Source organism: Plectropomus leopardus, chromosome 4 (assembly GCF_026936395.1).
Source record: "Plectropomus leopardus strain MGB_pleo_1.0 chromosome 4, ASM2693639v1, whole genome shotgun sequence".
Classification (NCBI taxonomy): domain Eukaryota; kingdom Metazoa; phylum Chordata; class Actinopteri; order Perciformes; family Serranidae; genus Plectropomus; species Plectropomus leopardus.
In genome coordinates this window covers 36,215,710-36,238,978 of record NC_142179.1, presented here as the reverse complement: position 1 = coordinate 36,238,978, position 23,269 = coordinate 36,215,710, and the positions used below count along the sequence as shown (strand labels likewise).

Here is a 23,269-nt window from a genome sequence, read left to right as displayed (position 1 = left end):
GGAGATTTCAAAAAAGCCATCTTTTGCAAAACTGCAAAGGAAACACTTTTTTGGCTTTTATAAGTCACATGATGCTATGGCTATGAGCTTGTCGGTAGGAAATGTCTCCCTTATAACTTCAAAAGTTGAGCGGATCATCCGGAAGTTTTGAATCCACAACTCCTCTGTGAAATCGTGGACTATCACCTCCCAGAAATCTCTCATATGTGTCCGCTCCCATGTATATTGGGCTTGCTTTTCCATTATGGCTCCATAACACGCCTACGTGGCCTTGGATTGGTAATAATGACGGCTAGTGTGGTGGCTGCAACAGAAATAAAGCTGCTAATGTTTTGAACCTCCATCACTATGCTGCTTGGAATGTTATTGTGAAAGAAGAATTCACAGAACATCAATTAATGTCTCTCAAAGCACACAAAAGGCTGCTTTTGGCATCATGCTTTCACGCCGAAAGAACTGATAGAGTGGCGTTATTTGATGAGTTCAGAGTAAAAACGGCTGCAGTTGTAGCTGCTGCAGTTGTGGGCCAATCACACATGGCAATAAATCAAAGAACGCTTGCAGTGATTGGCTGCAAGCAAAACCATAAAAATAAGTCAGTTTTTCAGACTTAGCTACATAAAGCATCAAATGCAGGTGTCTTTTGACTAGAGAAGTTTTGATAGGACTTGGGTTATTTTGGCCGACACCTGATACCCAGCCCTGAGAGTGAACTATGAAACTATGAAAGCATGAACTCGTACTGAATGGACAAATATGCTCAGTGCATGCTGATCTAGATGCTGATACAGAAAGAGTAGAGAGACATGAAAGGAGGCAGGCAGTGCTATAAGCAGCCAGGATGAAACATGAAGAGGTTAAGAGTCAAATACTTTACATCAGAGTTGCTCACAGTTTTTGATATGTGCATCAATTGCAGACCACATTATGGTACGAAGTTAAGAGAGACACTGACGTGTTTTCTGAAGCAAATAGAAACAACTGAAACTATGAATTGAGTTTCTATCTTGCCTTTATGTCACAGCTTTGAGTCTTTTCAGCCACTGAGCCAGAAGAAAGAGCACAGAGGCAATTTAGTGGATATAAACAGTGTTTATGGAGAGCTGCTTTAAGTGCCATCACTTCTAAATGTGGGCGGGGAGGGAGGAAGGGGGGAGATACAGTTGTATCTGTGATCCCTTATTTGGTCAAATAAAGTTCATGAAGAATCTTACACAAGTCTTTGAACAGTGATGTGCTCCAACAGTGGAGGAGCACACAGGACAGGGCAGACCATCCCACACGTACACATGTAGGCTGAGAAGACAGTCCAAAGCTGCAGGATCTTAAAAAGACGTGCTGAGGACATTTTACTGCACATCACACATGGCTGGATTTCTTTAAAACCATGAGAAAAAGTCAATGAGCAACAAAAAAGTTATATAAACCCCCAAAATTTGCAAGAAATTTGTAAAAAGTAAATCAACTAGTTAATTAGTAATACAATTATTTAATTGTTTTTTTAATTTAAAAATGTATCATCTAAAATATGTAATAATGTTAATTATATGTAAAGTTTTTCTCTAGTTTTTTTCTTTTATCTCTAGACATTTTTTTCCCTAGCTCTTTTGAAATCATTTTCTAAATCTTCCTAATTCCTAGAAGATTTCTTACCAAGTTTCTTATTGCCTTTTCCATGTTTTTGAAAGAACAGCCCTCTGATAAATTCTTTACCTATAACTTGCAACTGCAAATACATCTCAAAAGAATTGAGATGCCAACCACATTACATTTTCTGTTTAAATTTTGAGATATTGTTGACGTATTGGGCAAGTTGCATAAATGTTGACACAGAACGTTAATATTTACTGACAACATATGTGCCAATGTATTGATCTTGCAATATAGTATCGCTTGTAGTGACTGCAACCTTATTATTATGATTGTTATTGTATTTTAAGTTTTGTTTAGGCGCTGACAGCACTTGATAAAGGTAAAGGAAAGATTGTGCTCTTGTTTAATTCAGAAAATGTCTGCAGACAAAGTTGTTGCCTCAACCTATCCACAGACAGGCCACCAGTTGTAACACCTGTTTCATGCAAAAAGAAAAAAAAAATGTGAACATAATCCAGGCAGGCATACAAGTTTTCAGCATGTAATTTGTTTGTCAACATAATTAGATGTATAGGCAACCAAAATTCTAAAGACTGTAGTTTACAATTGTCAACAAAAACAGACCCTACTTGATTTACATTTAAAAACCTAAAGCTTTTTTTCTCAACAAATCTCATAAAGTATTATGTCAGTCAGTCCCTCAGTACTCTTAATTCCCCTCCCTGTCTGTGACTCTCAGCTCTTAGTCCACTGGCTCCTCCTGAAGAGCTACTGAAGATGTAAACCTTTAAAAACACCTCACACAAGCTTATTTATAAAGCAGTTCACATACAAACACAGTTGATCCAAAGTGCTTTGCAACACACACACAAACAAGCACACACAGAAAAAAATGAAAGGAAGGAAATAAACTAAAGTATGAGTTATAATAGCAAAAATATAATAATAACAGCAATAATAAAATAGCATTGCTGTAATTATAGTGCCTATAGTAATAACTATAACTAAAACTGTATCTTTCAGTATGCATTTGTTGGGGGACTACTTTCAGAGGCAGGCTCCAGTGAGCATTTGTGTCAACAGGATGGTGTACGTGAGACCAAGTCAAAATTGGTGATGAAGGAATAAGTCACCCAGTGACACAGAGAGGCTCACTAATGTTTTTCTTTTAAATATTTTGCACAAAAATAGAGCTCTGTGGAGTTTGTTTTATATATCACCACATGTATACTTAATGTCAAAATAATTATTTTGTCAGTCCATGTGTTTGTGCATGGATGGCCACAGATCTCTAAGAGTCATCCTACACCAAAAAATATCTCCAAATTAGGAAAACACTGAGATTAGGGAGCTCCTTCCCCTCCGAGCAGAGGACGAAATCAGCAACAGTGAATGATTGTATTGGCATGTTATGCCATTGATACTGGTTACTTAGCACTGCAAAGACATGTTATTTGTCACACTAGTGGTGGCTAACGTTGTTGTGTTCCATGTCATGCCCGATAATTTCATTTATTGATTTAATTTATTTAATTTATTGCCACGGCTGTTCCACAATTTAACCTCTCTGACACATCTCTGCTTCGTATTTGTCCTTGTCTTTGTTTTTTTTAATAAACCTGTTCCCCTCAGATCATATCGACTCTCTCTAATGTCAAATAGCCTCTGAATACTGTGGCAAAGTGTGTAATTGTACCAACCAATGAATTGTACCAATCCCAATAAAGTTGGGACATTGTGTAAAACGTTAATAAAAACAGAATACAATGATTTGCAAATCCTTTTCAAGATATATTCAACTTTATTGTTTTTTTGCAAATATTCACTAATTTTGAATTTGATGCATGCAACACTTTTCAAAAAAGCTGGAACAGGGTCATGTTTACCACTGTGTTACATCACCTTTCCTTTTAACACACTCAGTAACTGAGGACATTAATTGTTGAAGCTTTGTAGGTGGAATTCTTTCCCATTATTGCTTTATGTACGACTTCAGTTGCTCAACAGTCTGGGGTCTCCGTTGCCACACATTTGATGGGAGACAGGTCTGGACTGCAGGCAGGCAAGTCTAGTACCTACACTTTTTAACTACGAAGGCACGCTGTTGTAACACGTGCAGAATGTGGCTTGGCATTGTCTTGCTGAAATAAGCAGGGACGTCCCTGAAAAAGACGTTGCTTGGATGGCAGCATATGTTGCTCCAAAACCTTTATGTACCTTTCAGCATTAATGGTGCCTTCACACATATGCCAGTTACCCATGCCATGGCCACTAACACACCCTCATACCATCAAAGATGTTGGCTTTTTAATTTTGCACTGATAATAGTCTATATGGGCCTTTTCCTCTTTGGCCCAGAGGACACGACGTCCACGATTTCCAAAGACAATTTGAAATGTGGACTCGTCGGACCATAGCACACTTTTCCACTTTGCGTCAGTCCATCTCAGATGAGCTCGGGCACAGAGAAGTCGGCAGCATTTCTGGGTGTTGTTGATACATGGCTTTCGCTTTGCATAGTAGAGCTTAAACTTGCACTTGTAGATGTTGCACCAAACAGTGTTAACTGACAAAGGTTTTCTTGAGCCCACGTGGTAATATCCTTTACAGAACGATGTCGGTTTTTAATGCAGTGCTGCCTGAGGGATCGAAGGTCAGGCATTCAATGTTGGTTTTCAGCCTTGCTTCTTACGTGCAGAAATTTCTCCAGACTCTCTGAAACTTTTGACCATATTATGAACTGTAGATGATGAAATCCCTAAATTATTTGCAATTGTATGTTGAGAAACGTTGTTCTTAAACTGTTGGACTATTTGCTCACGCAGTTGTTCACAAAGTGGTGAACCTTGCCCCATCCTTGCTTGCGAAGAACTGAGTCTTTCAGGGATGCTCCTTCTATAACCAATCATGAAACTCACCAGTTTCCAATTAACCTGTTCACCTGTGGAATGTTCCAAACAGGTGTTTTTTGAGCATTCCTCAACTTTTCCAGTCTTTTGTTGCCCCTGTCCCAGCTTCTTTGGAAGGTGTTGAAGGCATCAAATTCAAACTGAGTGATTATTTGCGAAAAAACAATAAAGTTTATCAGTTTGAACATTAAATATCTTGTCTTTGTAGTGTATTCAATTGAATATAGGCTGAAAAGGATTCGCAAATCTTTGTATTCTGTTTTTATTAACGTTTTACACAATGTCCCAACTTCATTGGAATTGGGGTTTGTATGTTTTGTACAATATCTGTGCTGTTTTTAATTCAACTAAATCGTAAAATTTTAGGGAATATAATTCGATAAACAATGCGTGGGTTGGTTAATGGAAGTTTGTTTGATTTACAATTCTTATTGCTTTCTTCTGTAACTTAAAAACAGAATCAGTATAAGTTTTGTGTGTGTTACCCCATACCTCCAAACAATAGGTCATATATGAAACTAAAACAGAACAATAAAGTGTGTTTAGTGCCTTCTGATTAAGGATGTCCTTTGCTTTGTATAGTGGCAATGGTTTTTGATTACGCAGACTAGACTTGACATGAAGTTGATAGGGTACCAAGGTGCTGTTTGATTGATGACTGGAGGTTGTCAGGGGCAATAACCAAAACTTCTGTTTTATCTGCATTTAACTGCAGAAAATTGTTTTTCATCCTGCTCCTGATGGCAATTAAGTTTTCAAATATGGACAGTTTGTGGACCTCATCAGGTTTAAATAAAAAATACAGCTGGATGTCGTCAGCGTACAGATGATAAGAGATGTTGCTGAGCTCACTGATTATCTGTCCAAGAGGCTGTACAGAGAAAATAAAATGGGCCCCAAAACCGATCCCTGAGGGACCCCACATGACAAAGTGGCAGAGTCTGGCAGAAATTCCCCAGCAGAGACTGACCTGGTTCTACCTGAAAGATAGGATGAGAACCACTCTAATGCCATCCCAGATATGCCCACCAGGTGCCTTAGCCTGTGGATTAAAATTTGGTGATCAACAGTATCAAATGCTGTGCTGAGATCCAATAAAACCAGAACTAAACAATAACCAGTATCTGGAGCCATTAAAATGTCATTAGACACTCTGATAAATTTCAATCAGGTTTCCGCAAACTACATTCTACTGAAACAGCTCTCCTCAAACACCCTGTGGTGCTCCAGTGTATAGATGAGTTGTTTTTCAACAACTAAGATTTTAGAAAGAAATGGAACAATTTTGGATGTTGTCAGGCAGGGAGGGATCCAGGGATGGCTTCTTCAACAAAGGTTGAACGATAGCCTGCTTAAAAAGTTTTGGGTTACACCCTGATAAAAGAGAGTGGTTAAGAATATTGACTATGCAGGGGCCAATGGAGTTAAAAACCTTTAAAAACAAAGACGTTGGTAAGATATCTAAAATACTTGAAGACGGTTTTACTTTTCCATGCAAGGCTGCAATGTCACCTAAAGACACTGGCCAAAAGGCATCTAGGATGGATGGGTTGGGGAGACCATTACTAAGAGGACTGGATGTGGGTGAGATGTTTGCTCTGACATTGGCAACCTTGTCTATGAAATGATTGAGAAACTATAGCATGATCTCCATGTAATGTATGTTAGTTGGCATATACACAGACAGCTATAGGGCCTGTATCTGTTATAAACTGATCATATCAACAACAAAAAGAATAGAATCCACTGCTAACAGGGCATTGTGTACCACAGTTCCAATTAGCCGGTTTGTATTAAACCTCAAATTGAGCAAATTGAAATATATAAAAATAGAAAATTTGCCTAATGGAAACATGTCAATTTTGAAATAAATAGTTTTTACACTCGCATGAGGTGGTATTTCAGGTGATTAAAAAAAGCTATATCTCGTAAAAAAGTGCAATGGAGACACTTTTTTGTCTTTTTTAGGTCACATGATGCTATGGCTATGTGCTTGTCAGTAGGAACTGGCTCCCTACATGATGCAGCAGCAGTGCTAGAGGTGTAATTGCATCACATTACTCTTCAAAAGTTGAGCAGATCATCCAAAAGTGTTGAATCCACAATTCCTCTTGAAATCATGCACTATCACCTCCCAGAAATCCCTCATACGTGGCCGCTCCCACGTATAAGGGGCATGGCTTTCCATAATCGTTCCATAACACGCCTAAGCTGCCTTCAGTTGGAAATAATGACAGCTAGTGCGGTGGCTACAATAGAAATAAAGCTGCTAATGATTTCACATCCATCGCCATGCTTCTTGGAATGTTATCACCAGTCATGTCACAGAGGTGTTTTTTATCGACATTTCTTATCGTTTAAGTTTTGCACCAATCTGTAATGGAAAGTCACCTATTGACGGTATCATTCACTACATGAAAACAGTATGGCTCTTTGTTCTTGCAAATGAGGCTTTGTGACCGGGAGGGGAATAACAGATCTTGCAGTCATCAGATCAGAGGAGGAGGAGAGGAGTCAGGAACTGGCCGCCTGAAGCTCTAAACAATCATACAGAGAAAGGTATGAGGAGTATTGGTGCTGGTGGTCTGTTGGGCAGCAGCGAGGTCCAGACAGCCCTCCACCTTGCTCCATCCATCCCTGTCTCCTCTGTTTATCTGTCCCGGCACAGCCTCAAAGTCTTTGTCTCTGATGTCTCTGTTTAGTGAATATAATCACCGAGGACATCCATCCTGGTCCTGACCACAAACTCTGCCTCGGGTTCTTTTTTCAGTGCAGCCTCCGCAGCTCAAGCCCACATCGCCACGGCAACCAAACAGAAAACACTACCGTGGTCCCGTCTTGTCTTTTACGAGCCTATTTATTGCCACAGCGGGTGTAGTCCGTCACCATATCCAAGGCCAGGCCGGTGGTTGGAGCTCATTCCATCTCAGTTTGGTTAGTGGTTCTAGTAAGCACCGTGCTGGAGCTTCTGTGTGGACTCACAGCGACTGAGTGAGGAAACACTGAGAGCTAAAGGCTTGGCTGGAAAAGAGATGGCACACACAATTTACAGCTCTGCCCCTTATCTCAACAGTGGGAACATAAACTGTGCTGACAGATTATCATAAACAGACGGAGAGGCTTCAGGACGCTCTGCAGCTCCGCACACACAATCAAGCAACCAGTGAGGAAAACAAGACAAAAGGGGGAGTCAATCGGAATGCCTGGTTTGGCACAAGGAATGTGGTGACACACTTTTATAATGTGGGAGATCAAAACACAGAACATCTCACACTGTAACATTTGAAAAATGTAATTATCTCATCTTTGACCAACAAGTCAGTGTAATTACATATGAGGTTTCAACTTAAACTGCCTCATTATCACATTTCAGAGCTCAGAAAATGGCCCACGCTTCTCTCAGGCAAAGGAAATGATGACATAATTACAACAAACTATTAAAGCTGCTATTGAGAAAAAAATAAAAATCTGTCTTAAAGTTTGGGGAGTTTTTCAGAAACTAGAATTACCGCTTCAAAGTTATATGTCTGCACGGAACTGTCAAATTGCAGTTACAGTTTACATCCATGTCTGTCCGCACTCAAATGTAATCATGATGGCTGACAATACTTAATAAATACGGATATTGCTGCATAGAAGCTACAAATTCAAAAACATGGATGCTTCCACACATATTCAACTCAGCAGCACAACAGATCTCTACAAACAGCACATTTTTAAAGTGAACACTCAAATTTCTGTCAGCAATTCAGTATCTGACCAAATGTCTCCGCTTCTGTTCCTGAGTTATGGCGCAAAACAGTAGCAAAACAACACAAACATTATGATGTCACTTAAATTGACCTTTGGCCTTTTGGATATCAAATGCCATCACTTCATCATTCAATCTGTCATTTTTATGATGTTTTGCCATAATGAACAAATTCTTGAGCTGTGGCCAAAAACAGGTTTGTGAGGTCACAGTGTCCTTCACCTTCGAACTATGACCACCAAACTCTAATCAGTTCATCATTAAGTCCAAGTGGACATTTGTGCTAAATTTAAAGAATTTCCCTGAAGGCATTCTTGAGATATTGCAATCACAAGAATGAGATGGACACAAGGTCACAGTGACCTTGACCTTTGATATTTGGCCGCCAAAATCCCATAAGTTCATCATTGGGTCCCAGTTGAAGTTTTTGACAAATTTGAAGGAATAACCTTCAAGCGTTCTTGAGATACTGTGTTCACGAAAGTAGGATGGGCACAATGTATAGGCCTAATGTCACTAGAATTGTATCAAGAATAAGTTATTATATCATACAGATAAATTTCAAGGCAGAAGTTCCAAATTACAAAGAACATTTTGTAAAAGTAAAAAAAAGAAAAGTAATTATGCTATTTAAGTCACAGTTTTATGAGAAAATGATTGAATATTTTACAAATAACGCAACTCTAATGAGATGTCAACATATTATAGGATAATATTTTGCTTACATTTTGATCACATGTGCATGTTCATTTCCTCCTCCCGTCCCTCTGCCTGCTGACACGAATCCCACATGTAAAACTGGTTTCATTTCTTCATAATTAAGATATAGGAACCACTCCTCTATACTCTCTGATTGCATTGGCTGCTGGCATGACTGTACAGCTGTACTGATTAAAGGCACATTAGTCTGACTCACCGGATGGAGACTGTGGCTGTAAACCTGCCACTGGCCAATTATTCAGGCATTCTCCCACCTCTTGCTTGCATACTACCATTCCCAAAATCTTCCTCACTATGGGAAACAATAATTTACAAGCTAATAACCTACACACCAAGGCTGTGTAATTAATCATATTTTGATTTCAATTTCAATTTCGGCTGCTAACAATTACAAAAACAATGTAATCGATAAAAAACAATTATTTTTCCACACTCCGATTTGCAAGTACACCCCTATTTTGTCTTGTGCCCTGAATGCGCACTTTCGTCCCTCCTTCTCTTAGCCTGAGCCCAACACTCGCAGCCGATACTACCAGACATTTTTTAATGCATTGCTCTATATTCTTTTTTTGTAACCTCATAAAAAGACTAATTAATAAATAAATATCCTCATTACAGCATTTTTGACAACAAATCTATTGTGGCCTAAGGCACAGCACTGTAGGTCCTACTATGCAAGACTAAAGACACACATACATGTGCCTCTTATGTATGGGATGAGCTGTGGCCTCAGTGCAGTTTTGTTTCGAGTGTATCCAAAACATGCATGCAACATGCATCAACATGTGTAAATGAGCACAAACAGCCTGCAGACTCAATTCACCAAATTCACCCACTTCACAGATTTGCTGTCCCTCTCTGCTTTCTGTGTCTTTCCAGTATTCAACTATTTGTATAATGTCAATTTAGTGTCCTTGCCCAAAACTGTTAAAGTAGGGCAGAGCCCACCTGGATCCTGCCTGGCAGCTGTGCCTGTGCTCACAGCCACTGTGCAATATTTTGGTTTGGCATTCCAGTGTGTTTGACCCATTTAAAGAGTCTCAGTGCCACCGCAATGCAACTCACTGCAGACTTATTGAACGCTACACTTGTAGAGTTAAATAGAACGCCACTGTGATTATTTAAAAAAGGTTAAAATGCTTTTCTTTGCAAAATAGAAAGCTGGTATTCATATCCTGTAACGGTTAAGTGCCAAAGACTGCTCCTCAATAAAGGCCTGTAATACAATCAAAAAATACTCCTAATATAACTGCTAACATTTAAACACATCCAGATTCACAGCACTGACTTACATATTGTTAAATTCAGCACTCAGCTGCTCTCAGGTTCACTCTGTACCACTATACTGTTTACATTTACTAATTGATGCCAGTCTCTTCGACTTCTACTGTTCTCTGGTTCTGTGTTAGATACGGCAAGTTTCACACTAAAAGACAACTGAATAAGGTACACATTATGCCCTTTGAGTCACTGGAAGGCATTGAAAAGTTTGTGAAAAGTTTGTGCAGGAAATTACGTATTTTATTGATTGTGATAAGACAAATTTAAATATTGCATGCAAAATTGTAAGAAAGCAGAAGATTTACAAAAAACAAATCTACAGACACATATCCAGAATAAATAATCATTAAAAATATATATTTAGAATTATTTTTACAGACTTATTTTAATTTTTGAGCACTCTTTTTTTGTTTTTTTTCAGGCAGTTTTCTGAAGGTCAGGTCATATCTTCTTTAGTTGCTAATTATCTTCCTTAAAGGTTTTTGAAAAAAATTGCCAAAGTTTTGAAGTGTTAAATACAATCAAATTTATGTATAAAACAGGAGAAGTAAAGGCTTGTCTCTTACAATCTCCCTGCAGCTGAGGTAAATAAATACACACACATCATGACATCATTAGTGTGATAACTAAACAGTTACATCTTCTTTCTCTTTTCACTGAAAGTTGGGTTAAATATCCAGTGAGAATTGTCATCGTACTATTACACAGTAGGCATTGCTCAAATGCCTACTGTGCTATTGCTGACAACTGCACATACAGAGGAAAAGCTTATAAATAGTATTTATAATCGCTCGTAAGCACATGATATTCTAATAGTGAGGAATGCGTTTAACTGAGACAGCTCAACTCCAAAAATAAGCAGCAAAAGTGATATAACAGGCACACAGAGAGACAGCAGAGGAGCTCAGCTGCCTGGTTAGAGGTTGTCCTTCTCTAGTGCAGCCTTTCTGACATTAATAATTATATCTTTGTTTATAATTAGTGGTTTTACAGATGTGATTGTAAAAGGTGAGGAACAGCCTGTCACAAATGTGAGACACTTGTGAGACACAGTGGCAATAACAAGCACTTTTAGCAGACGTACACCAATGGTGCATATTGCCCAGGTGGTTACATTGCAGCCTGTTTCACGCTCTCTCTCATTACAGGAGTAAGTTAGAAACTTGTCTCCATCGCTAACTTAAATGCAGAAAACCATGGGAAAATAGAGTCCAGGTAGAACTAGAAATTTCGCCATGCAGTTGTGTGCCTGGGGGCGCCAGTCAAGTTACACTTACAGTTAAATCCATGTCTTTGAAAACATGGACGCATCACATACAGAAGATCTCTACAATCAGCACAGTTTCAAGGTATATCTTGAGTGTTTTTGAGTTATGGCCAAAAACATGTTCTATAAGGTCACCATGACCTTGATCTGTGACCTTTAACCACAAGATTCTAATCAGGTCATTCCTGAGTCTAAGAGGACTGTGCTAAATTTAAGAAAACTCCCTCAGATGTTACATTCATAAAAATGAGATGGATTCAAGGTCGCAGTGACCTTGACCTTTGAACCAAATTCTAATTTTGTTTTCTTTTTTCATATTAGTTCCCAAATAGGCCTATAAGTTGGCGTAAGCATGTGTCCATCTATCAGATTGACAACATTATTTTTTTTATTTCCTCCATTTTCACGACAGTCAAATTTTAAACTCCGCTGAAGAAAAATAAGAATAAAAATAAAAAATATGCAGATGGCCAAAACTCAGAGTCCATCCATTTTAACCCTTTAAAACCTGAGCAAATTGATTAGATTTCTTTGAAAAACACAGTGAAAAGGCAATGGGAAACTTAACAGATATGGCCCAAAAATAAGCAAAAAAAAAGAAACAAAGTTACAAAAAAAACCAAGAAAATGACCTTTAAAAAAGTACTTAAAATAAACACAATATATATGTATTTTTTGTTTTATTTTATTTTCTGTAACATATTTTAAATGATAAAATAAAATTAAAATTAAAAAATAAAATAAAATTATTCTAATTACGGAAATAAAATACTGGACATTTTTCTCTTTTATTTTGTTTTTTGGAGATAATTTCCTAATAATCCTCACCCGTTTTTTAAAGCTCACCTTTAGGTAATTTGCCACCTTTTACTAATGTATTGCAATCCCCCTGACATTTCTTGCCAATTTTCTCAGGTGTCAAAGATTCAAATAGCTTGTAAAAGGTGTCTTAATGCAGCACAAGAAAAGTGATGTCGATCCAGGGTTAAAATACAAAGTCAATGCTGTGGATGGGATTTCCATAACAGACTGTGGTGGACCCATATATACACTCCAGACATGATTAATATCACTAATTAGCGCATTAAATGGGAAATATCCAGTGGGTAAACAGTTAAAATGAAAAGTATTCTTATACTCATACATTCTGCCTCACCGAGAGACAGAGAGTTGATGTGGTTTAAGAATCTTAACAAGGTAATTGTACTTTGTGGAAAAATTATATCATGTCTGGATGGCATCTTTCACTTGGCATGACTGCATGCCCTAGCAACCAAGTGACACCGTTATGCAACACAAAGTTTTTTCCCACTCTGTCTGTTGTGACCAATGACAGAACATAGGCAGGCTGAGATGAAAATGAGGCAAAGAGCTGGTGTCACCCAGCCGAACTAAACATTTACCACAAAAGAGTCTAGTGGGAGACATGACGTGATGGCACTGTGTCCACAGACAGGAAATCCTCAAAGAGCTGTTTTATGAAGGGAAAACCCTGCTCATGTTTTATTGTCCATCTCAGTGAGTCTTAACTGACTCAAAACCACACACACACACACACACACACACACACACACATACTCAGCATCTTTCTAACCTCAAAACCCAATGACTATAATAATTAAAACCAACTGACAGCTCAGGAAACCAAGTTGCTTAGTGGCTTTACTGCTTTATTGATAGTTATCAGCTCCACTGCTGATCCAGTTTTTTTTGGTACAAAACAACACATTCTCATTCTATCTTGTCAAATGTTGTCTCTTGGTCAGTGCTATTTACATCTACAGTACAAATGATGCACCAGGTATCCTCCTGTGTCTGTTGCTGATGTTCTGGGACGGCGAGTACATTTTAAATGTGTTAAACCTATTTGACTAGTCCGTTCTCACTCCACATTCATCAAGTATGTCCAGTCTGTCAGTACTTTTGGCATACGAGCATGACGCCAAATGCAACCCTATGCATTCAACCGCAAGGCGGCTACGCTGCATCAGATGAGAATGTGTTTGGCACAACCGGTGGCGTTGTTTTTATATGCTGGATGGCCCCTTACCATGTGCCTCTTTTGCCTAAACTTAACCATCGATGACTTTGTTGCCTTATCCCAACCATCGTGACAGTCCATGCTGGGATCCATGAGCTCGTGTTGCGTAAACACACAGAAGAAAACCTAAAATGTCATAAGTAGATGAAAAAGGTCACTGACAGAGTGGCACCATGTGATGAGTCAGGATGAGAATGTGTTGATTTTACAAGAAATTTACAGTTTCTGCTTGTTAGATGTGTATAGTGTTTTTCAAAACAAACTCACAACATCAGCAACACACCTCGTATTTATGTTTATTTCTTGTGCAACAAAAGCAGTTGGTTTGGTTCAGGGAACAAAAATGTGTGGTTGGGAAAAAAAAATATGGATTGGCTCAACATTCAAATGGGAAGCAAATACTGGGCTGTGGGGACAAAGTCCTAGGTTTGTTGGACCAAACCACCTCCTCCCCCACCCTATGGGAACTTTTCAGCTCCTTATATTACATTGTTACTGGCAGCATTTATATATATATATATATATATATATATATATATATATATATATATATATATATATATATATATATGTCAGTTTTCTCAAGTTTTAAAGGGTTAAGCAAATCTCCATTTGTTCCTGTGAGCTCAAAGTTTATGTTTTATAAAAGCTGCCAGAAAATTTCATTTCTCTCACAGTAAAGACAGTAATGCAGTGCAGGCCTAATAAAGTGACTTTATGCATGTTATGCACACAGTGACAGTCTCTTTTAAATTATGAAGTCAACATTATCACCCCTTAAAAGTACATTTGTTTCTCTATCTAATAAATTTGCATTGCTGTATATAAAAATATGTATATATATATTTCTTCCTTTCCTTCCTCTCAGCTCATTAATAGTGTGCTGATTTTAAAGGCTTTAAGAGGAAGGGGGAGGGGTGATGTCATAGGGTATAACTGGAACTAACTCCAACTATTGTAAGCAATTTCTTTGTATGTAATAATGAAAGTCAGATTGTTTTTGTGGTGGGGATGGCACACTGTCAGAGCTCAGAACAAAGAGTTTCATTGTCATTGTTTGCTTCACAGGAAGTGTAGCACATATGACAAATGTAGAACTTTGAAGCTTCAGCCAAAATTCCAACCAGAATATAAAGCACACATAACCTCTGCGTGTCCTCACAGCCAGTTATGGTCCTGATGGGTCTTAGGTCAACACACATCAGAAAAAGGTCAAAACTATTGACCCAATTCAAATGTCTTGTATTCTGTTTTGTAGTTACTTTTCGCTGTTTTCATTTCAGGTTCCCTTTTCATTAACATTATACCCTTAAAAGTGACAATTTACTGCACATTATTAAATGTGGCAGCTCTGCCTGGACTTACAATGACCACTGTCTGACAGACCAAATCATTTAATGTTTCGGTAATTAACTTTGGAAGTGGTTACAGACTGGGTCAGATTACCCTACATGACATTGGGAGAGTGCCCAGGGGTGTGCCGGTGGGGGGCACCAAAGCCGAGTAGACCTTTAAAATATTTGTCTTATTTTACATTATTCACTGAAGGGATGCAAACAGGTACAAAATTAACTGTCGATATTAAAAAGATCACCGTGAAATTGACAGTCAAGTAGTCTACAATGAAATAGTGCCGCCAAATGTGACCATATCAGACAAATTCAAAATGGATATGCATCAGCAAAATGGGAGTGCTACATGAACAGCAAAACACAAAAAGCAACCATGGGACATGTCTATGATTCACAATGTACCCAGGATCACAATGTTTTTTGGGTTTTTGTTGAAAGATACAATGACAGAGAAATCCACCAGAAGAAGGCACCAACTGCACTTGTTTCAACTGATTCTTTTGTTAAGCCTCATTCCCACTGCACAAAAAACCCACAAACACCTGCCAACATCTCACTTTTTAATGTAATGGGAAAGGTAACATTCTGCATTCACACCTGGGTCAAATGACACCTGGCGAGATGCAAAGCTGTGCAACCACAAAATATTCTCCGCCTCCACCTAAGCAGCACTAAAACATCGATCTAAATTAGTCTGCACCGAGTTTAAAAGAGAAACTGAATAAGTAAACGATATTTAAAGGGAAGTAACCACCTTAAAAGTACCACAGACCGCTGTCCATGCTGATTTACTGTTTACCCAGCTAGCAGCAAACGTTCCCACAACATTGACTGATAATACCAACAAGTTGCAAGAATGTTTTAAAGAAAACATTTCAATCTAATGTTTAAAGAATGTTTTAAGAATGTTTATCATTTTTAATATCCCAATAAGGTTAAACACTGACCAAGATGTAACGTTAAAACTGTAATATTCTGAGGATGTTTGGGTGATGTTGAGAGGTTACAGATCATGGAATATTCTTTTATAAAACATTCCCACAATGTAACGAGAACAAAGGAAGAACATTTTAAAAGCAAAATTCAGAACATGCTATTGAGGACTGAGATTACAGACAATTTTAATGACAATGTAATGTTATGTGACATGATGACAACAATAAAAATTTTTTAACATTTCTTGATGTTTATAGAGAATGTTTCCCTAACTTTAACGTTCTTTGACCTAATTTCTTTTAGGTCAAAGCTGCTGAAAATGTTACTAAAACATTGCATTAGTTACATTGTGCCATTCTCTAGCTGGGTACCTGTTCTCCAGTCTGTGACATCAAATGGACACACCATAACAACCCACACGCACATCTGCTTGTCTGCGGCAGAGCTGTGTACACAGGTCTGCTCTACTGACAATGGGGAAGGAGTGTATTGCCTTTTTAGCAGGTTTAACTGTGTTTTTAAAAAGAAAAATGTGTATGTGTTAATTTTGGAGGAAAACATGTATTAGTTATGATTATAAAGTCTTGGTATGGCTCTTATTTTTTTCTGAAGTGTGTGGGTTAAGCTTGTACATATAAATCACAAACATAAACATAAGCACAAACATCATAAATAATATTAATTTATTTAACCAAAGGCTAATTAACAACAGCACGGATACTGTTAAAAAAAAATAGAAGAATACAAAAATTAACCAGAACACTCACATAAGAACATAGCACCAGAAGAGCCTAAATATTAATGAAGACTGTCTGTAAAAATCAGCAGGTGGCGCTAAAAACAGCTGTTTGTGACTGCAGCGCTCGCTCTCTCTCTCTCTTTCTCTTGCTCTCTCTGTTCTCTATCTCTCTTTCTTTCTCTTTCTCTGTCTCTGTCTCTCTGACTCTCTAAATACATAAACAGTAGCAACATTTAAAACAAAGCATGGCGTTTCAGTTTCTTGTTTCATTTGATTCATGTATGATTTCATGTGACTGATAAATGATTGATTGATTGATTGATTGATTGATTGACTGATGCTGTAAAATTTTCTGTAAATCTTTGGTCTTTACACCCAAAGTAAATGTGATTTTTTTTACATGTTAAGTGGGCGCAGGGGGGCACTTCTAGTGTGATAACCCTCGGGCCGCGCACTTTTATAATCCGGGTCTGGTTACAAACGTGTTCTTCATCCCTCACTAACTGAACATACATTTCCAAATAGGTGGATTTCATCCTGGTATATTTAAATGTTAGTGTGAGTGACAGTGAAGTGTTCATTTCTGTCATGATGACACGGTACCTTCTTCATTCATGCTCCAGCTGCCGTACTCTGGGTCTGATATGTATCCACAGGTGCCCAGCTCAAAGTTGCAGGAGCCGGGCAGCAGCAGCTGCTGAGCCCGGAGGAACCCGCACAGAAGCAGCACTACGAGACGAGACAGGACATCAGTGCTGCTGAATTTAACTCTGCTTTCACACACTTTTGTCAGACTTTAAAGTTTCTAAAAGTAAATTTAGCTAACAAGACAAAAGTCTGAATAACTTTGTTGCAACTTTCTGTATTCCCCCCCGATGAGTGTGATTTACCGTGGAGAGAGAGGCGGACGCTGCTCATCTTATCCGCGGTGCTGCGAGTTCGGGAGCTCCCTCTGTAGTTTCTCCAAAGTATTCCGCTATATTCCCCAGAGAACAGCTCGAAGAAACCTCCTCGGATTGTCTTTCACATGTTGTAAGGATGTCTGCAGGAGAGATGGAGTGTTTATCCGGCTGGATGAATGGATGGATGTGCCGGGGGCGGGGAAGCAGCAGCAGCGGTCCAGGTCGCGGTGCCTCTCCGCCTCCCTCTGCTGCTCTGTCCGCTCATTCTGATGATGAGCCAGGGCCGCACACGACCGGTGCAGGGCCTTTGTTGAGTGCCCCCCTTCCCTCCCTAAATAAAATGGTTAAGTTGCAACAACTTTTTTCTTTTCTTTTTTTTTTTTGTATGTTTTATCTTCCCCTCTGATTCTTATAATCTGTATACTCTGTTGCTGTTTTTATGCCTTCATGTATCTCTTTTTATCTCTCTGTGAAGCACTTTGAGCTGCAAAAGGTGCTCTATAAATAAAAATTATTATTGTTATTATTATTATTGTTATAACTACAGCTAAATTTCAAGTAAAGTTAAAAATTAAAGATAACATAAACATAAATTCATATTCATACTTATACTTTCCTATTTCAAGGCACTTTCTTTCTAAGATTTTTTTTTTAAAGATCATCTTGTCATAGTGTGGTACAAGGTGTCACCTGTTCATCAGTAATACGTTCACACTCACTCACACACAGAAAACTGGGATACATTGACATGAAGATGCTGGAGATTGAACCACTAATCTTCTGATTTGTGGACAACCCACTCTACCTCCTGACCCCAAACAGCTTCATATTATGCTTATATACCATACTGATTCATGCATATGTAGAGTCAGTTAGCTGTGGTTTTGCAAATTAGGTTTATACACACAAGTGTATAATGTGTACAAATACTGCTTCGAATGTCTCCCTCGTTTCACTCTGCGCACAAAACGCACTTTTCATAATCAAGCTTTATACAATATTTTACATTAATATTATTGTCTATTTTCATTAATAACTAACATTAGCACTAATCATGAATATCAAATATTCATGAATTTTCAGAATTAGAATCCTTTAAATGCCAGCTTTTGTCGTGATGCCACTATGTCAATGGATATGTCAATGATTAGCAGCAACACTGACTTTTTTACATCATTATATTTTGTGCAGTGTCAAATATTCACACTCATACCGCTGTGTGCACAAAATATGCTTTTCAAAATAAGGCTGTAAAAAAGTGATACATTAATATGATTTTTTTTACTTTCATCGAGTTTATTAAATATAAATACTGTATATATCAACATCATAAATATCAAATATTCATGTAATATTGCCACTTTGGTTTTAGATGAAAAAACACACACAAAATTAATAATTTTTAATCAATTACATGCAAAGTAGTAGTTGTTGGCTTTCTTTTTTTTAATCCAACCTGATTTGCAGCAACATTGGTTATGATAGTGAACCTAATGGAAATAGCATGTAAAAAAAAAAAATGACATCATCCGGTGGAAAATAGTAAAAATTACAAATTCCAAGGCCATATGCATTAACACAACCAAAATTATCAAAGAATAAAGAGTGAAAAGTGCATCAAATGCGGCAAACAGTCCCTAGGGGTTAACATTCATAACTGTAAACAGGTCAGAGAAACTGGCAGAGGATGAATGGAGCTCTGCTGGTATAAACCTTTTTAAACTCGCTAAATGGATTCCTTTGTAATTCCTGCTGGAGTGATGTTAATTCAGTAGCTCACAGAAAATACAATAAAAGCATTGAAAAGGTCCATACAGGGGAGTTGCAGGTCAAGTCAAGTCAGGTCAGGTCATATTTATTTATACAGTCCAGTATCACAAAGTACAATTTGCCTCAAGGGGCTTTACAATCTGTACAGTACAATACAATATCCTCTGTCCACAGGACAGGAAAAACTTCCCCAAAAAACACTTGGAAGAAACTTCAGGAAGAAAGACCGAGGCCAGAAACAGACAGATGTGCAATAGATGTTTTGTGTACTACAGAATAACAAAATAGTAAAATTATGTTACAAATGACTGCAATTATTTACACAGAATGTAAACATATGAAGAAAATGGATCTGGAAGGATGTCAAGCAACTTCCAGGTGTCAGCAAATATCTGAGGCCCGAGCCACATGACTTCGCCTTCACCATGGAACCTGGAGAGAGGACAAGAAACTCATAAGAAGCAAAGCACATCTTACAGATACGAAACAAAGACAGAAAGGGAGAGAGACAGGAGAGGCTGAAACTCCTGTAGGACACAGATTCAGATCTAACATGTGGAATAAGGTACCGAGAGCCAGGTGGGGGGAGAGGTCCCAGGAGACAGAGAGACAGAGAGAGACAGATGAGAGGCACACAGCTGTGCTTGTGGGATACAGACAGCAGAGGGTTATTTAGATGCAGTAGCTCTCTGAAAGTTAATATCATTCTCATTGGCAGGACCAACTAGGCTTTAGCCTGAACCCAAACTGTCAGTTGGATAATGAAGGAATAACTGATTCATTGAAAGTTAAGGGAGAGTTTGGATTTTTTGAAGCAGTATTGTATGTTGTACTTATTCAAATAGGGGTTTTTCTAGAACTCAAACCCTTTCATATTCCAAGGGTTTCATCTAGAACTCATCAAGTGGGGCTCCACATCATCCTTAAATCTGTACATTTCCCACAGATCTCTCTCCCACTAACTATGTTTTTGGTTCTTAGTGGAACTCTCCTTCTACAAAAGAGTTCTTCAGAAGCAAATAGTTCTGGGTAGAACCTCAGCCATTCAAAATTAACTCTTTTGGAACCTTTACTTCTATGCGTGTAGTGCCAAATCAAAAGGAAGGTTTGATATCACATCACAAATAGCAGCAGTAACTCATGCAGCACTCCACGCAGATAACGGAGGGATGAAGTGAATTCATGTGTTCACTCTCTGCTACATCCCTGTATATTCCTCTATTTCCTGTTTTGAAATGAGAGTGGTTTTTCCAGGGGATGAAACATCTAATGTGAAATATATGTGAGCCCTGCAGGATATACCCAGAGCTCCAAATCCAACCGTTTCCTACTGTGGAAACATATTACACATCTGGACGTGCTTATATTCAAAAACAGCACATCCCGATACATAATCCTACAAGGTTGCTTCTGCTTACTGAGCAAGATTTCTGTTTCTCTGAATAGATGATACATGATATAATATCACAGAGAAAGTGAAAAGAGTTAGTTTAAAGCTCTATCACCTAACACTGTCCAATGCTTAAACTCCAGACATATATTCACTAGACTGGAATGAATTCATGTGTGACAGGAGAGATTCCTGTGGTCACAAATCCTCAAAGTCTTAAGGGATCAGAGCAGAGTTTGTGTATGTTGTTTTCATATGGAAAATACACAGTCCTCCTATTAGACCAACCTCAACAGCGGTCTGTTTCTGTTCCACTGAAATGTGGGGAATTTGATAAGCTCAACAGAAATCACATCTCTGTAATGCCGAGTAGCAATAAACTGTGATGCAAAAAAAAAAAAAGAAAAAAAAAGCTGCACCTGAGACTAGCAAAGAAACTCTCACTGTTGTACTGGGCTGAAAGTTTCATAACACATAAATAAAGGTGAAAATGAGTTATTGAGAATTTGAAGACTTGAATTCAGAGGCAAAAAAATAGAAAAATAAATAAATCAGATACATAATTTTAATGCATAAATGTTCAGTGCAAGAAATTCAATGACTTTTTACATTTAAAAATCAAATGAAACAGATTGACTTCCATATATGAGTTATTTTCTAACTTTCTAGAAAGGCACTGTCTTAAAGAGGTATGTCACCGATACAGAGAAGGGCCTCGCATAAAACCAGGCCCTCTCTGCAGAAGAGAGATGCACGTTCTTTTGAATTCAGTGTCACACGACCAGAGAAAAAAAGAGAAAAAGGACACTACACTTCTCAAGAGGGAGAAAACCCACAACTACCAGAATGCATTGCACCTCACCAAATGCTCCTGCTGGTGGGTGACATAATGTGGACTGGTCCAAGAGAAAACAATGACGACCTGCGATTTCATATTAAAAGTTAAATGCCTAGTTTTATTGTTTGATCCTAAGTTGGATTTTTTTTGCCTCCATTTTCACTGTGCAGGAAGCAGTTTGGCGCCACTCCCTGTTCACTCTTTTTCGCTATTACAGCTCAACAGGGTGTTAAAATATGTTTCTGAAAACATTTGAGGTAATAAAAAAGGCAATGCAAAAGCATAATCTTGATTTATATTTAATCACCACTGTCTAGTTTTCCCCTTTGATCAGATATGAGAGCAATAGAGGGGCAGGTAACTTTTGATCAGCTCTTTACGCTTAGTGAACAGCCTGTAGTTTGAGTAACAGCCCAGAGAGCAAGATCACAAGGCCCAACAAAGAACGCTGAGCTGAAACGTGTCAACATTTTTTCTGCCTTTCTTTCATTTCTTACTTTCTTCTTTTCTCCAATACAAGAGTTCTGTGAGCACACCAAAAGGCCACTCCTCATTATGTTGGTTTTTGTCATTGACTTTTTTAAATAAATACATGTGCACATCTTTTTCTGAACATCCATTCATTTATGAATACAAAAGAGAAGATCTAAATGGGCTAATGGGTTTTTCTGTTTCATGTTTCCAATAGAAGTAATATCAGTCTTTGTGTCAGCAATGTCACAACGCAAATCATATTATACTGCTTATCTGACAGCTCTATCATAACTGATTTCACTCCTGACGCTGCCAGAACCCAATCTGGTTTGACTTGCTCTCTGTAAAACTCAGACAGTGTTTAAAATATTTTAGTCCAACAATTATCAATCCTTGAGCAGTTTCAAAACACTTGTGCTTGTGAAGCCGGCGCCTGTCCACATCAATCACAGGATGGATCAACTGGAGGAAACATCTTGGAAAGTCTCACTTTTGAAAAAGTCTGTGTAATATTTTTGAACTGCAACAATGCATGTCTGGTGCATACAGAAGAGCAATGAAGTGGTATTGAGCTTTTTTTCAGGTTTTTCCACTCCCAGATCCTCCTGTCAGGCCTCTCTCAGATAGCCCAATGTGGCTGTACTGTGTGTATGCACCCGTCGCGATGTATCCACTGTGGAACAAAGTGGCTCGATAGGGAAAAGATGGAAATGTTCTTTGTACAAAACTCCAAACCTGTCAGTAAATAAGTCTAATATAAAGCATACAACTCTGAGCATTTCTGCCAGCCAAAGATTCTCTTTTTTGGCCACAAATTATCTTTCAGCAAAGATAAGGGCAATCTGTCAGTGCCTAAATTTTTTTTTCACTTATCTATTGATTTTCTCTGTCCTAATTTGTTCATCAGTTTACTCTTCTCTGTTTATGAGATGTGTTGACAGTGTGGTGTGTGGATTATTTGTGGGGTAACAAGATGATACTGCTTCAGGAAAGATATGTTAAATTCAGTTTGTGAAAATCACATAATAAATTACATTGCATTGGGCTGGAGGCAACAAGTCATAGACAATATCATAAAAACTTAGAAAAATAACTATCTTGAGCTATCTTGATACTGCTAGAAGAAAGTAAGAAGGTCTGTTATATATCAATTTATTTAGGTGGGGTTGTTGGGTTTTTTTTTTTTTTTGGTTTTTTTTTGTTATTTAGATGAACCAAATCCTCTAAATTTGGACAAATGTTACAGTCCATGTGATGAATGTTCAAAGATGTTTACTGTGAGGTTACTTTGCAAAGCCTGGTCCGT

The 23,269-nt window shown here is 38.1% G+C and overlaps 1 protein-coding gene across 1 annotated transcript in view; it reads right to left on the bottom strand.

Annotated features, from left to right (window-relative positions):
* mamdc2a (MAM domain containing 2a) overlaps nt 1-17,728 on the bottom strand; it is a 44,384-nt gene extending 26,656 nt beyond the window's left edge. The window contains exons 1-2 of the mRNA XM_042488492.2: nt 17,480-17,728; nt 17,193-17,318 (exon numbers count right to left, since the gene is read on the bottom strand). Coding sequence (XP_042344426.1) covers nt 17,193-17,318; nt 17,480-17,507 — 154 coding nt within the window. The 5' untranslated portion in view covers nt 17,508-17,728. The remainder of the gene's footprint in view (nt 1-17,192; nt 17,319-17,479) is intronic.
* Nucleotides 17,729-23,269: the final 5,541 nt, after the last annotated feature.